Below are 15,708 nucleotides of genomic sequence, written 5' to 3'. Positions count from 1 at the left end.
TACCATTTATTTGCTAGTATTTATCATTTATCTGCTAGTATTTACCATTTATTTGCTAGTATTTATCATTTATCTGCTAGTATTTACCATTTATGTACTAGTATTTATCATTTATCTGCTAGTATTTACCATTTATTTACTAGTATTTATCATTTATCTGCTAGTATTTACCATTTATTTGCTAGTATTTACAATTTATTTCTTAGCATTTACCATTTATTTGCTAGCATTTATCATTTATCTGCTAGTATTTACCATTTATTTGCTAGTATTTATCATTTATCTGCTAGTATTTATCATTTATCTGCTAGTGTTTACCATTTATTTGCTAATATTTATCATTTATCTGCTAGTATTTATCATTTATCTGCTAGTATTTACCATTTATGTACTAGTATTTATCATTTATCTGCTAGTATTTACCATTTATGTACTAGTATTTATCATTTATCTGCTAGTATTTACCATTTGTATACTAGTATTTATCATTTATCTGTCAGTATTTACCATTTATTTGCTAGTATTTACAATTTATTTATTAGCATTTACCATGTATTTACTAGTATTTATCATTTATCTGCTAGTATTTACCATTTATGTACTAGTATTTATCATTTATCTGCTAGTATTTACCATTTCTTTGCTAGTATTTACAATTTATTTCTTAGCATTTACCATTTATTTGCTAGTATTTATCATTTATCTGCTAGTATTTAACATTTATTTGCTAGTATTTATCCTTTATCTGCTAGTATTTATCATTTATTTACTAGTATTTATCATTTATCTGCTAGTATTTACCATTTATGTACTAGTATTTATCATTTATCTGTTAGTATTTACAATTTAATTGCTAGTATTTACAATTTATTTGTTAGTATTTACCATTTAATTGCTAGTATTTATAATTTATTTGTCTGCATTTACCATTTATGTACGAGTATTTATCATTTATCTGCTAGTATTTACCATTTATTTGCTATCATTTACCATTTATTTGTTAGAATCTATCATTTATCTGCTAGTATTTACCATTCATTTGCTAGTATTTACCATTTATTTGTTAGCATTTACCATTTATGTACAAGTATTTATCATTTATCTGCTAGTATTTACCTTTATTTGGTAGCATTTACCATTTATTTGTTAGAATCTATCATTTATTTGCGAGTATTTACAATTTATTTCTTAGCATTTACCATTTATCTGCTAGTATTTACCATTTATTTCTTAGCATTTACCATTTATCTGCTAGCATTTGTCATTTATTTGCTAGTATTTTTGCATTATTTGCTAATATTCACCATTTATTTATTAGTATTTATTTGTTAGCATTTAGCATTTATTTGTTAGTATTTATCATTTATCTGGTGGTAGTTACCTTTTTTCTGCTAGTATTTATTATTTATCCGCTAATATTTACGTTTTATATGCTTGTATTTATCATTGATCTGCGAGTATTTATCATTCATCTGCGAGTATTTACCTTTCATATGCTAGTATTTATCTTTTATCTGCTGGTTTCTACCAATTATTTGTTAGCATTTAACATTTACCTGGTAGTATTTACTATGTATCTGCTTGCATTTACCATTATTTATTAGCATTTACCATTTATTTGTTAGCATTTATCAACTGTCCGCTAGTATTTACCATTTATTTGTCAGCATTTATCATTTATTTGCTAGTATTTATCATTAATCTGCTAGTATTTACCTTATTCTGCTAGTATTAATCATTTATCTGTTAGTTTCTATCATTTATTTGTTTGCATTTATCTGCTCGTATTTAATATTTATTTCTTAGCATTTATATTTTATTTGCTAGCATTTATCATTTATCTGCTAGCATTTATCATTAATTATCAAAAAGTCTGCGGGCTATAGAGTGTTTTCTATTGGGGCTCCAGTATTTATGTATGTTAGATCCACTATGGACTGGACTTTCACACTATTATGTTAGATCCACTATGGACTGGACTCTCACTATTATGTTAGATCCACTATGGACTGGACTCTCACTATTATGTTAGATCCACTATGGACTGGACTCTCACACTATTATGTTAGATCCACTATGGACTGGACTCTCACTATTATGTTAGATCCACTATGGACTGGACTCTGACTATTATGTTAGATCCACTATGGACTGGACTCTCACTATTATGTTAGATCCACTATGGACTGGACTCTCACTAATATGTTAGATCCACTATGGACTGGACTCTCACAATATTATGTTAGATCCACTATGGACTGGACTCTCACTATTATTTTCGATCCACTATGGACTGGACTCTCACAATATTATGTTAGATCCACTATGGACTGGACTCTCACTATTATGTTAGATCCACTATGGACTGGACTCTCACTATTATGTTAGATCCACTATGGACTGGACTCTCACTATTATGTTAGATCCACTATGGACTGGACTCTCACTATTATGTTAGATCCACTATGGACTGGACTCTCACACTATTATGTTAGATCCACTATGGACTGGACTCTCACTATTATGTTAGATCCACTATGGACTGGACTCTCACTATTATGTTAGATCCACTATGGACTGGACTCTCACTATTATGTTAGATCCACTATGGACTGGACTTTCACAATATTATGTCAGACCTACTCGACGTCCATTGCATTTGGTCTCCCCTAGAGGGGGGGTCACCCACATCTGCGGTCCTCTCCAAGGTTTCTCATAGTCATTCACATCGACATCCCACTAGGTTGTGAGTTTTTCCTTGCCCTTATGTGGGATCTGAACCGAGGATGTCGTTGTGGCTTGTGCAGCCTTTTGAGACACTCGTGATTTAGGGCTATATAAGTAAACATTGATTGATTGATTGATTGATTTGTTAGCATTGATCATGTATCTGCTAGCATATATCATTTATCTGCGAGCATTTATCATTCATTTACCAGCATTCAAAATATTTGTGTAAGCATTTCTTTGTGTGTGTGTATGTGTGTGTGTGTGTGTGTGTGTGTGTGTGTGTGTGTGTGTGTGTGTGTGTGTGTGTGTGTGTGTGTGTGTGTGTACTCTAGTTGGACCAGCTCACCGCCACCTTACTCTGTGGCCCTCTAGTGGTTGATATTCCTGAAACATGCTCACACACACATGTGCGCACACACACACAAACACACACACACACGGAGTGTCAAAGTTACACAAACTGGTCTTCATTAAATCATCTTTGACCTCTGCCAGGTACTCCTCAGTGACCTCTGACCCCTATCAGCTGTTCTAAGTGTTCTTCCTAAAGCAAGGTTGCAGCACCTTTATCCAGATCCTCACCAACATACATTCTATGTTCCTCTCGCTGTGTGATCAAACACACAGAGTTTTATCTTCAAGCCAAAGCAAAGACAGGGTTTGTTGTTTTTATTTTCAAAATAAAATACCAACGTGTGCCATGTCAGCACAGACGCTCTTAATTTGAAGGGCCCTGTCAATCAAAAAATATATTTTTCCGCCAAAAAGCGGAGGTGACAATTAAGAGGTTTTTCTGTGGGTTAGGTGTGTGTGTGTGTGTGTGTGTGTGTGTGTGTGTGTGTGTGTGTGTGTGTGTGTGTGTGTGTGTGTGTGTGTGCGTGCGTGCGTGCGTGCGTGCGTGCGTGCGTGCGTGCGTGCGCGTGCGTGCGTGCGTGTGTGTGTGTGTGTGTGTGAGGAGGTTGGACTTGTGAGGAGGAGGATGAAGATGTGTAGAGAGAGAGAGAGGGAGAGATAGGTAGAGCGAGATAGAGAGAGAGGGAGAGAGAGATACGTAGAGCGAGAGAGGGAGAGAATTTGGTAGAGAGAGAGGAGGAGAAGAGAGAGAGGGAGAGAGAGATAGGGAGAGAGAGGGAGAGAGGGAGAGAAACAGAGAGAGAGATAAGGAGAGAGAGATAGGGAGAGAATTTGGTAGAGAGAGAGGAGGAGAAGAGAGAGAGGGAGAGAGAGATAGGTAGAGAGAGGGAGAGAGGGAGAGAAACAGAGAGAGAGATAAGGAGAGAGAGATACGTAGAGCGAGAGAGGGAGAGAATTTGGTAGATAAAGAGATAGGTAGAGGGAGGGAGGGAGAGAGAGATAGGTAGAGTGGAAGAGAGAGAGGGGAACAGAGAGAGAGAGAGGGAGAGAAAGAGAGAGAGGGAGAGAGAGAGATAGGTAGAGCGAGGGAGAGAGAGAGTTAGGTAGAGCAAGAGAGAGGGAGAGAGATAGGTAGAGACAGAAGGGGGGTAGAGAGAGGGAGAGCGATAGAGAGAGAGAGAGAGATAGTGGAAGATAGATAGGTAGAGAGAGAGAGGAGGAGGAGGAGGAGGGGAGGGAGAGGGAGAGAAAGAGAGGGAGAAAGAGCGATTGAGAGAGAGAGAGAGAGAGAGATAAAGAGAGGGAGAGAGAGAGAGGAGGATAGAGAGGGGGGAGAAAGAGAGGGAGAGAGAGAGGGGGAGGGAGAGAGAGATAGGTAGAGAGAGGGAGAGAGAGATAGGTAGAGAGAGGGAGAGAGAGATAGGTAGAGCAATAGAGAGGGAGAGAAAGAGAGGGAGAGAGAGAGCGATTGAGAGAGAGAGAGAGTGAAAGATAGATAGGTAGGTAGAGAGAGAGAGAGAGATAGGTAGAGAGAGATAGGGGAGAGAGAGAGGAGGAGGGAGAGAAAGAGAGGGAGAGAGAGAGTGTTATGGAGAGAGAGATAAAGAGAGGGAGAGAGAGAGGAGGAGAGAGGGGGAGAAAGAGAGGGAGAGAGAAAGAGAGGGAGAGAGAGAGGGGGAGAGAGAGCGAGAGAGAGATAGGTGGAGAGAGGGAGAGAGAGATAGGTAGAGCAATAGAGAGGGAGTGAGATAGGTAGAGAGAGAGGGGGAGAGAGAGATAGGTAGAGCAATAGAGAGGGAGAGAGATAGGTAGAGAGAGAGGGGGGAGAGAGAGATATGTAGAGCAAGAGAGAGAGAGGGGGAAAAGAGAGAGCGAGGGAGAGAGAGAGAGATAGGGGGTAGCGAGAGAGAGAGAGAGAGGGAGAGAGAGAGAGATAGGTAGAGCAAGAGGGAGAGAGGGAGAGGGGGGGAGAGAGAGAGAGATAGGTAGAGCAAGAGGGAGAGAGAGAGAAAGAGTCATTTATTGAGCATCAGTGCAGCTGAGAGGACTTACTTACATTTACATGTTCTGCTGGATCTTCTGTGGATTCCTCTGCGTGGACTCTAAAGGATTTCTTCCCGCGGGGGTTCCGTGCAAAGTTCTCCGGTGATGCTGGCTGCTGCTGCTGCTGCTGCGAGCGTGCGCCCGAAGCCCGCGTCGTCCGCGCCTGGCGTGTCGGTACCGGCAGCGTGATCCCGCGTGGAACGTCTCTCCGTGGTTGTTGCCCTGGTGGATTAATTTGCCCGCTTTTGAAGGATGTTCCTGGGCGCTTCGGAGCTGGTCTGGTCCCGCAGGCTGGTCCTGGTCTGGCTGCTGGTCCTGCAGGGTCTGAAACCCACCGCCGCGCTCATCACAGGTGAGGGCGACCGGAACCGCGTGCACGAGCGTGGGATTCTGCACACTTTTATTTCATTTTAAATTGGGAAACTTTTTTATCAGCGTCTTTGAAGTTGGCGTGCACGAGAAGATTGCCGACTCAGGTCACTTGTCATCTCGTGGACGCGCGCACTCGTGGACGATCCGAGATGGTTCCGAGGTCCACGCGTGACCCTCAAAGCTCCCATTATATATTTGACTATTTGACTCCACATTAACATTCTATATGTTCATTCGTTTCAAATAGAGATCATTTTATTATTTATTTTATTTAGAAAACTCCAAATTCTTTATCTTCTAAAGAAAACATAGAAAAAGAAAGATTTTAAAGTGGAAAAAAACGCCACTAAAAATACATTAAAATCATTTAAAGTGCAGGAACCCTTTTAAAAAATAAATATAGATAAATAATTTGAAGCTTATAAGCTCTATTAAACAGTACAAACAAGTCATTTAAAGTGTAAAATGTCTTATATACACACACACACACACACACACACACACACACACACACACACACACACATATATATATATATATATATATATATATATATATATATATATATATATATATATATATATATATATATATATATATATATGTATATATGTATATGTAGGTAAAGTGAAGAACCTCTTCTAAAAAATATATATAAGTAATTTAAAGTGTAAAATGTATTATATACATGTAAACATACATATATACATACACATATATACAGTATGTGGGTAAAGTGGAAAAACCTCTTCTAAAAATATATAAAAGTCATTTAAAGTGAAAAATGTCTTATATACATGTAAACATACATATATATGTGGGTAAAGTGAAGAACCTCTTCTAAAATATACTGTATATAAAAGTGTATAATTTCTCATATACATGTAAACATACATATATACACACATATATATGTGGGTAAAGTGAAGAACCTCTTCTAAAAAATATACAAAAGTCATTTAAAGTGTAAAATGTATTATATACATGTAAACATACATATATACATAAACATATATATGTGGGTAAAGTGAAGAACCTCTTCTAAAAATATATAAAAGTAATTTAAAGTGTAAAATGTCCTATATACATGTAAACATACATATATACATACCGTACATATAGATGTGGGTAATGTGAAAATTATCTTCTAAAAAAAGATATAAAAGTCATTTAAAGTGTAAAATGTCTTGTATGCATATAAACATACATATTTACATACATATGTATGTGGGTAAAGTGGAAAAACCTCTTCTAAAAATATATAAAAGTCATTTTAAGTGTAAAATATCTTATATACATGTAAACATACATACATACATAAACATATATATGTGGGTAAAGTGAAGAACCTCTTCTAAAAAAATATATAAAAGTAGTTTAAAGTGTAAAATGTCTTATATACATGTAAACATACATATATACATACATATATATGTGGGTAAAGTGAAGAACCTCTTATAAAAAATATATAAAAGTAATTTTAAGTTTAAAATATCTTATATGCATGTAAACATATATATATATACACACACACACATATATATATATATATATATATATATATATATATATATATATATATATATATATATATGTATATATATATATATATATATATATATATAAATGAGTAAAGTGAAGAACCTCTTCTAAAAAATATATATAAGTAATTTAAAGTGAAAAATTTATTATATACATGTAAACATACATATATACATACATATATATATATATGAGTAAAGTGAAGAACCTCTTCTAAAAAATATATATAAGTAATTTAAAGTGCAAAATGTATTAAATACATGTAAACATACATATATACATACACATATATGTGGGTAAAATGAAGAACCTCTTCTAAAAAATATATATAAGTAATTAAAAGTGTAAAATGTATTATATACATGTAAACATACATATATACACACACACACACACATATATATATATATATATATATATATATATATATATATATATGAGTAAAATGTATTATATACATGTAAACATACATATATACACACACACACACATATATATATATATATATATATATATATATATATATATATATATATATATGAGTAAAGTGAAGAACCTCTTCTAAAATATATATATAAGTAATTTAAAGTGTAAAATGTCTTATATTCATGTAAACATACATATATACATACATATATATGTGGGTAAAGTGAAGAACCTCTTCTAAAAAATATATAAAAGTAATTTAAAGTGTAAAATATCTTATATATTACACGGCGTGACGCGGGTTGGGAGAGTGGCCGTGCCAGCAACCCGAGGGTTCCTGGTTCGATCCCCACCTTCTACCAACCTCGTCACGTCCGTTGTGTCCTTGAGCGAGACACTTCACCCTTGCTCCTGATGGGTCGTGGTTAGGGCCTTGCATGGCAACCCCCGCCATCAGTGTGTGAATGTGTGTGTGAATGTGGAAATAGTGTCAAAGCGCTTTGAGTTCCTTGAAGGTAGAAAAGCGCTATACAAGTACAACCCATTTACCATTTACATGTAAACATACATATATATATATATACATAGAGAGAGAGAGAGAGAGAGAGAGAGAGAGAGACTTAAAGTGAAGAACCTCTTCTAAACAATATATAAAAGAGTAAAATATCTTATATACATGTAAACATACATATATACACATATATGAACATATATAGAGGGATAGACTTAATTTAAAGTGGAATAACTTCTTCTGAACAATATATAAAAGACATTTAAAGTGTAAAATATTGTATATACATGTAAACATACATATATATGTACATATATAGAGGAATAGACTTAATTTAAAGTGGAAAAACCGCTTCTAAACAATATATAAAAGTCATTTAAAGTGGAAAATATCGTGTATATATACATGTAAACATATATATAGATACACACATGTATGAGTGTGTATATATAGAGAGAGACTTAAAGTGACTGCGATGAGGTGGCGACTTGTCCAGGGTGTACCCCGCCTTCCGCCCGATTGTAGCTGAGATAGGCTCCAGCGCCCCCCGCGACCCCGAAGGGAATAAACGGTAGAAAATGGATGGATGGATGGACTTAAAGTGAAGAACCTCTTCTAAACAATATATCAAAGTACATCTTTTTTTCCATGTAAACATACATATATACACACATATATGTATGTATAGAGGGATAGACTTAATTTAAAGTGGAAAAACCTCTTCTAAATAATATATAAAAGTGTCAAATATCTTATATACATGTAAACATACATATATACACACATATATATTAATAGAGAGAGACTTAATTTAAAGTGAAGAACCTCTTCCAAACAATAGATAAAAGTAATTTAACGTGTAAAATGTATTCTAAAATTCACATTTACATATGATTGCGTAACTGCAGGAAATGTTTAGAAATAATTTTAAGTGTTGAACCTATTCTAAAAATATATATAAACAATATTTAAAGTTCAGGAGACAGGTTTTTTTTTTAACGACGCATGAAAATAATTTAAAGTATAGAACTTTTTCGAAAGAATACATAAAAAAATAATTTAAAGTGTAGGAACCTCTTCTTTAAAATACATATATATATATATATATATATATATATATATATATATATATATATATATATATATATATATATATATATATATATATATATATATATATATATATATATATATATATATATATATGGTATGTGTTGTAAATAGTGTGTCAAATTATTTTATGTTGTTGCACTTTGATTTGTTTTCAATTACTGTCATCTTTGAAATACCGCAAAAAAATGTTTCATATTCACATCTAAATTGTTGTTTTTTTTTAAATGTAATGACATGAAAAAACATTATCTGATGTCGTCACATTCAGCCTATTAGAAAATAAACAATGATCGACATTATAACCTTTTTAACAGGGGGTTTCTATTGGATGGTGTACCTAATGAAGTGTCCTCACCGATCATGCGCATAAAGTGTGTCTCCGCAGAACACGCACGCGTACGCGCACAAACACGCACACTTGATTTGGCTTGGAGCTTGTAAAGTTAATTACGGCACATGTTTGTCAGGCTTCTATCACTTTACGCTCTATCGTGATGATGTCACTAATGATGTCATAGTCGATGATGTCGTAGACGGGTCTGCGGGGTCAAAGGGTCAAAGGTCGGGGGTGTTAGGTAAATGTAGTCAATATTTTGTGTTTGGCATCGACAGACAGGAAGTAGTCTGGTTTGGTTTAGGACAATGAAAGTTAAGTTAAGTTAAGTTCGTGCCGTTAAAGTGTGCTACTTTAATCGCTGTTGTGGCTGCAGACGCAACTTTGGGAGGCAAAATGATGACAAAAGTGTTATTTTTGATGATGAAACACGCCCTCTAGCGGCCGAGGTTTAAAACGTCATCCTATAAAATTACTTCAAATTTACTGTTATAATTCACTGTAATAATAATAATAGTGTGTATTAATTGATACCTTATACATTGTTATGATTCACTGTAATGATGATAATAATAATAATAAATAATAGTAATGTGTAATAATTGAATCCTAATACAATGTTATAATTCACTGTAATAATAATAATAATAGTGTGTATTAATTGATACCTTGTACATTGTTATGATTCACTGTAATGATGATAATAATAATAAATAATAATAATGTGTAATAATTGAATCTTTATACATTGTTATAATTCACTGTAATAATAATAGTAATAATAATAATAATAATGTGTGTATTAATTGATACCTTATACATTGTTATACTTCACTCTAATAATATTAATAATAATAATAAAAATACTACTACTAATAATAATAATGTGTATTAATTGAATACTTACACATTGTTATAATTCACTGTAATAATGATAATAATAATAATGTGTATTAATTGATACCTTATACATTGTTATAATTCACTGTATTAATGATAATAATAATAATAATAATGTGTATTAATTGAATCTTATACATTGTTATAATTTACTGTAATAATGATAAAAATAATAATAATAATAATGTGTATTAATTGATACCTTATACATTGTTATAATTCACTGTAATAATAATAATAATAATGTGTGTATTAATTGATACCTTATACATTGTTATACTTCACTCTAATAATAATAATAATAATAATAATAAAAATACTACCACTAATAATAATAATGTGTATTAATTGAATACTTACACAATGTTATAATTCACTGTAATAATGATAATAATAATAATGTGTATTAATTGATACCTTATACATTGTTATAATTCACTGTATTAATGATAATAATAATAATAATAATAATGTGTATTAATTGAATCTTATACATTGTTATAATTTACTGTAATAATGATAAAAATAATAATAATAATAATGTGTATTAATTGATACCTTATACATTGTTATAATTCACTGTAATGATAATAATAATAATAATAACTAATAATGTGCAATAATTGAATCCTTATACATTGTTATAATTCACTGTAATAATAATAATAATAATAATAATAATAACGTGTTTATTAATTGATACCTTATACATTGTTATAATTCACTGTAATAATGATAATAATAATAATAATAATGATGTGTATTAATTGATACCTTATACATTGTTATAATTTGCTGTAATAATAATAATAATGTGTATTAATTGAATCCTTATACATTGGTATAATTCACTGTAATAATAATAATAATGATAATAATAATAATAATGTGTTTATTAATTGATACCTTATATACATTGGTATAATTCACTGTAATAATAATAACAATAATGTTTATTAATTGAATCCTTATACATTGTTCTAATTCTCTGTAATGATAATATAATAATAATAATAAATAATAATAATAATAATGTGTAATAATTGAATCCTTATACATTGTTATAATTCACTGTAATAATAATAATAATGATAATGTGTATTAATTTAATCTTTATACATTGTTATAATTCACTGTAATAATGATAATAATAATAATAATAATAATAATTAGTATTAATTGATACCTTATACATTGTTATAATTCACCTGTAATAATGATAATAATAATAATTTAATCCTTATACATTGTTATAATTCTATAAACTACAAAACCAAATAATAATGTTGGTGCAGATCTGGATAAAAGTTCAAATCATTCATGTTTTTTATTGTTCACCAGGTTGCGCTTTAGACTTCCTGTAAACATTGCAAGAATGATTATTGACATTTTCTTCAGGCGTTCAATCAATAAATGCTGATAAAAAAGAAAAAACAAAAAAAAAGTTACTGTTGTCTCCTCTTGCTGCTGAGTGTGCACTTTACAGAACTGGTCTGTGTGAGCCCTCTAACGCCCCCTGGCGGTCTTGTCAGGTACGGAGGCCAGCTGTGAGAACGAGGGCGAGGTCCTGCACATCCCAAACATCACGGACAACCCCTGCATCACCTGTGTCTGCCTGGTAAGGACCTTCTTCTTCCTCCTCTTGCAAATGTCATGGCCGCCTGCTGTATTGGATTGTCTGCCTGTTTCTTCTTGAGCGGGTTAGTCAGTGTGATTGAAGAGCAAACATGGACGTCTGACCTTTGAAAAAAAAAAAAAAAAAAAAAAAAAAAAAGCGAATGAATACAAAGTAGATCAAAGTCATTTTCCCAGTAAATTCATGTCAACAACACTGCTTGGTTGTCATGGCGACACACCCCCTGCGCCCGCCCCTCGTCAGTCGTCTGACTCCTCCCCCAACTCTGTGTGCGCTGTAAAGAAGGTACTGTACGTTATTTCATACATTTGTTTTTTATTTGAAAGGGACAAACGGTAGAAAAATACATGGACTTGCTGAAAACCAAACCCCACTAATTCGTAAAAAAACAAACAAAAAAAAAAACATTTTTGGGGCTATCGTGCCTGGCGCTAGCATGCTAACTGTTAGCATTGTAGCTATTTGGCTAATACAAAACACAAATACAAACATGCCGTGATGTAGAAACACTACACTTTTACTACCTTTGTTGCTACCGTGCTAATTATTGTCATATTAGCATTGTAGCTATTGGACTAGTACCGAAACACAGTGCTATCTTGTCTGGTGCTACCGTGCTAATTATTGTCATGTTAGCATTGTAGCTACTGTGCTAACACCGAAACACAAATCCAAACATGTCATGATGTAGAAACACTACAGGGCTGCTTTGGCACTTTTGCTACCTTTGTTGCTACCGAGCTAAATATTGTCATGTTAGCAACAAGCATTGCTGGCCCTCAATGATTGAATGAACGAATGAATGAATGCATGCATAAATGAATATATGCATGATGATTGCATAATGCATACATTAATAACTGAATGAATGAATGAATGCACAAATGCTAGAATGAATGACTAGGAATTAATGACTAATTGAAAGATCAAATGAATGCTTAAATAAATAATTAAATAAAATGAATGCATGCATGAATAAATACACACCCCGTTTCCATATGAGTTGGGAAATTGTGTTAGATGTAAATATAAATGGAATACAATGATTTGCAAATCATTTTCAACCCATATTCAGTTGGATATGCTACAAAGACAACATATTTGATGTTCAAACTCATAAACATTTTTTTTGTTGCAAATAATCATTAACTTTAGAATTTGATGCCAGCAACACGTGACAAAGAAGTTGGGAAAGGTGTCAATAAATACTGATAAAGTTGAGGAATGCTCATCCAACACTTATTTGGAACATCCCACAGGTGAACAGGCAAATTGGGAACAGGTGGGTGCCATGATTGGGTATAAAAGTAGATTCCATGAAATGCTCAGTCATTCACAAACAAGGATGGGGCGAGGGTCACCACTTTGTCAACAAATGCCTGAGCAAATTGTTGAACAGTTTAAGAAAAACCTTTCTCAACCAGCTATTGCAAGGAATTTAGGGATTTCACCATATACGGTCCGTAATATCATCAAAGGGTTCAGAGAATCTGGAGAAATCACTGCACGTAAGCAGCTAAGCCCGTGACCTTCGATCCCTCAGGCTGTACTGCATCAACAAGCGACATCAGTGTGCAAAGGATATCACCACATGGGCTCAGGAACACTTCAGAAACCCACTGTCAGTAACTACAGTTGGTCGCTACATCTGTAAGTGCAAGTTAAAACTCTCCTATGCAAGGCGAAAACCGTTTATCAACAACACCCAGAAACGCCGTCTGCTTCGCTGGGCCTGAGCTCATCTAAGATGGACTGATACAAAGTGGAAAAGTGTTCTGTGGTCTGACGAGTCCACATTTCAAATTGTTTTTGGAAACTATGGACGTTGTGTCCTCTGGACCAAATAGGAAAAGAACCATCCGGATTGTTCTAGGCGCAAAGTTGAAAAGCCAGCATCTGTGATGGTGTGGGGGTGTATTAGTGCCCAAGACATGGGTAACTTACACATCTGTGAAGGCACCATTAATGCTGAAAGGTACATACAGGTTTTGGAGCAACATATGTTGCCATCCAAGCAACGTTACCATGGACGCCCCTGCTTATTTCAGCAAGACAATGCCAAGCCACGTGTTACATCAACGTGGCTTCATAGTAAAAGAGTGCGGGTACTAGACTGGCCTGCCTAAAGTCCAGACCTGTCTCCCATTGAAAATGTGTGGCGCATTATGAAGCCTAAAATAGCACAACGGAGACCCCCGGACTGTTGAACAACTTAAGCTGTACATCAAGCAAGAATGGGAAAGAATTCCAGCTGAAAAGCTTCAAAAATGTGTCTCCTCAGTTCCCAAACGTTTACTGAGTGTTGTTAAAAGGAAAGGCCATGTAACACAGTGGTGAACATGCCCTTTCCCAACTACTTTGGCACGTGTTGCAGCCATGAAATATTAAGTTAATGATTATTTGCGAAAGAAAAAAAAAAAGTTTATGAGTTTGAACATCAAATATGTTGTCTTTGTAGCATATTCAACTGAATATGGGTTGAAAAGGATTTGCAAATCATTGTATTCCGTTTATATTTACATCTAACACAATTTCCCAACTCATATGGAAACGGGGTTTGTACATTAATCTAATGCATGCATGTATAGTTGAAAGAATGCATGCTTGCATGAAGGTATGATTGAATGAATGATAGAAAGAATGAATGCATGCATGAACACAATAATGCATAAATGAATGATTGAAAAAATTAATGCATGCATGGATGAATGGATGAATGCATAAATGAATGGATACATTAGTGAATTAATGCATGGATGAATGCATGCATGAATAGTGAATGCATGCATGCATTGATAAATGCATGCATAAATGCATGAATGAATGCATGAATGAATGATTGTAGGAATTAATGAATAATTGAACAAACAAATGAATGCATGCATGCATAAATGAATAAAATAAATCAATGCACGCATGAATAAATACATTAAATTATTGCATGCATTAATTAATGCATGCATGTATAATTGAAATAATGCATGCTTGCATGAAGGTATGATTGAATGATTGAAAGAATGAATGCATGCATGAATAAAATAATGCATGAATGAATGATTGAAAAAATTAATGCATGCATGGATGAATGGATGGATGCATAAATGAATGGATGCACTAGTGAATGAATGAGTGCATGAATGAATGAATAAATGCATGAATGAATACATGCATGAATGAATGACTGTAGGAATTAATGAATAATTGAACGAGTGAATGCATGAATGAATGCATGCGTGCATGAATAAATTAAATGAATGCATGCATGTATGAACACAAATGAAATTAATTAATGTATGCATTAATGCATGCATGTATAATTGAATGAATGCATGAATTAATGCATTAATGATTGAATAAATGAATGCATGCTTGCATGATTGAATGAATGCATGAAATGATGAATCAAATAATGCATGAATTTTAGATTGAACAAATTAATGCATGCATGGATGAATTAACGCATTAGTGAATGAATGCATGTATTAATGAATGAATGAATGAATGCATGAATTAATGAATGCATTAGTGAGTGAATGAATGAATGAATGAATGAGAGGTTAGATAACAGTTCTTAGTTGTCCATCAATCTTTATTTTTGGTCTGAAGAAGACATTTTGAACAATTGTATGCCCGAATGCAGCTGAGATAGGCTCCAGCACCCCCCGCGACCCCAAAAGGGACAAGCTGTAGAAAATGGATGGATGGATGTATGCTTCCAAGTTTGAGGGAAGACTTTAGGGAAGTCAA

The 15,708-nt window shown here is 33.6% G+C and overlaps 1 protein-coding gene across 1 annotated transcript in view; it reads left to right on the top strand.

The window, feature by feature from the left end:
* Nucleotides 1–5,287: 5,287 nt before the first annotated feature.
* The window catches only part of bmper (BMP binding endothelial regulator), a 64,884-nt gene continuing 54,463 nt past the window's right edge, over nucleotides 5,288–15,708 (top strand). Inside the window, exons 1-2 of the mRNA XM_061945944.2 lie at nucleotides 5,288–5,479; nucleotides 11,858–11,943. Coding sequence (XP_061801928.2) covers nucleotides 5,380–5,479; nucleotides 11,858–11,943 — 186 coding nt within the window. The 5' untranslated portion in view covers nucleotides 5,288–5,379. The remainder of the gene's footprint in view (nucleotides 5,480–11,857; nucleotides 11,944–15,708) is intronic.

This window comes from Nerophis lumbriciformis, linkage group LG04 (assembly GCF_033978685.3).
Source record: "Nerophis lumbriciformis linkage group LG04, RoL_Nlum_v2.1, whole genome shotgun sequence".
NCBI lineage: Eukaryota > Metazoa > Chordata > Actinopteri > Syngnathiformes > Syngnathidae > Nerophis > Nerophis lumbriciformis.
This window is presented reverse-complemented; position numbering and strand designations above follow the sequence as displayed.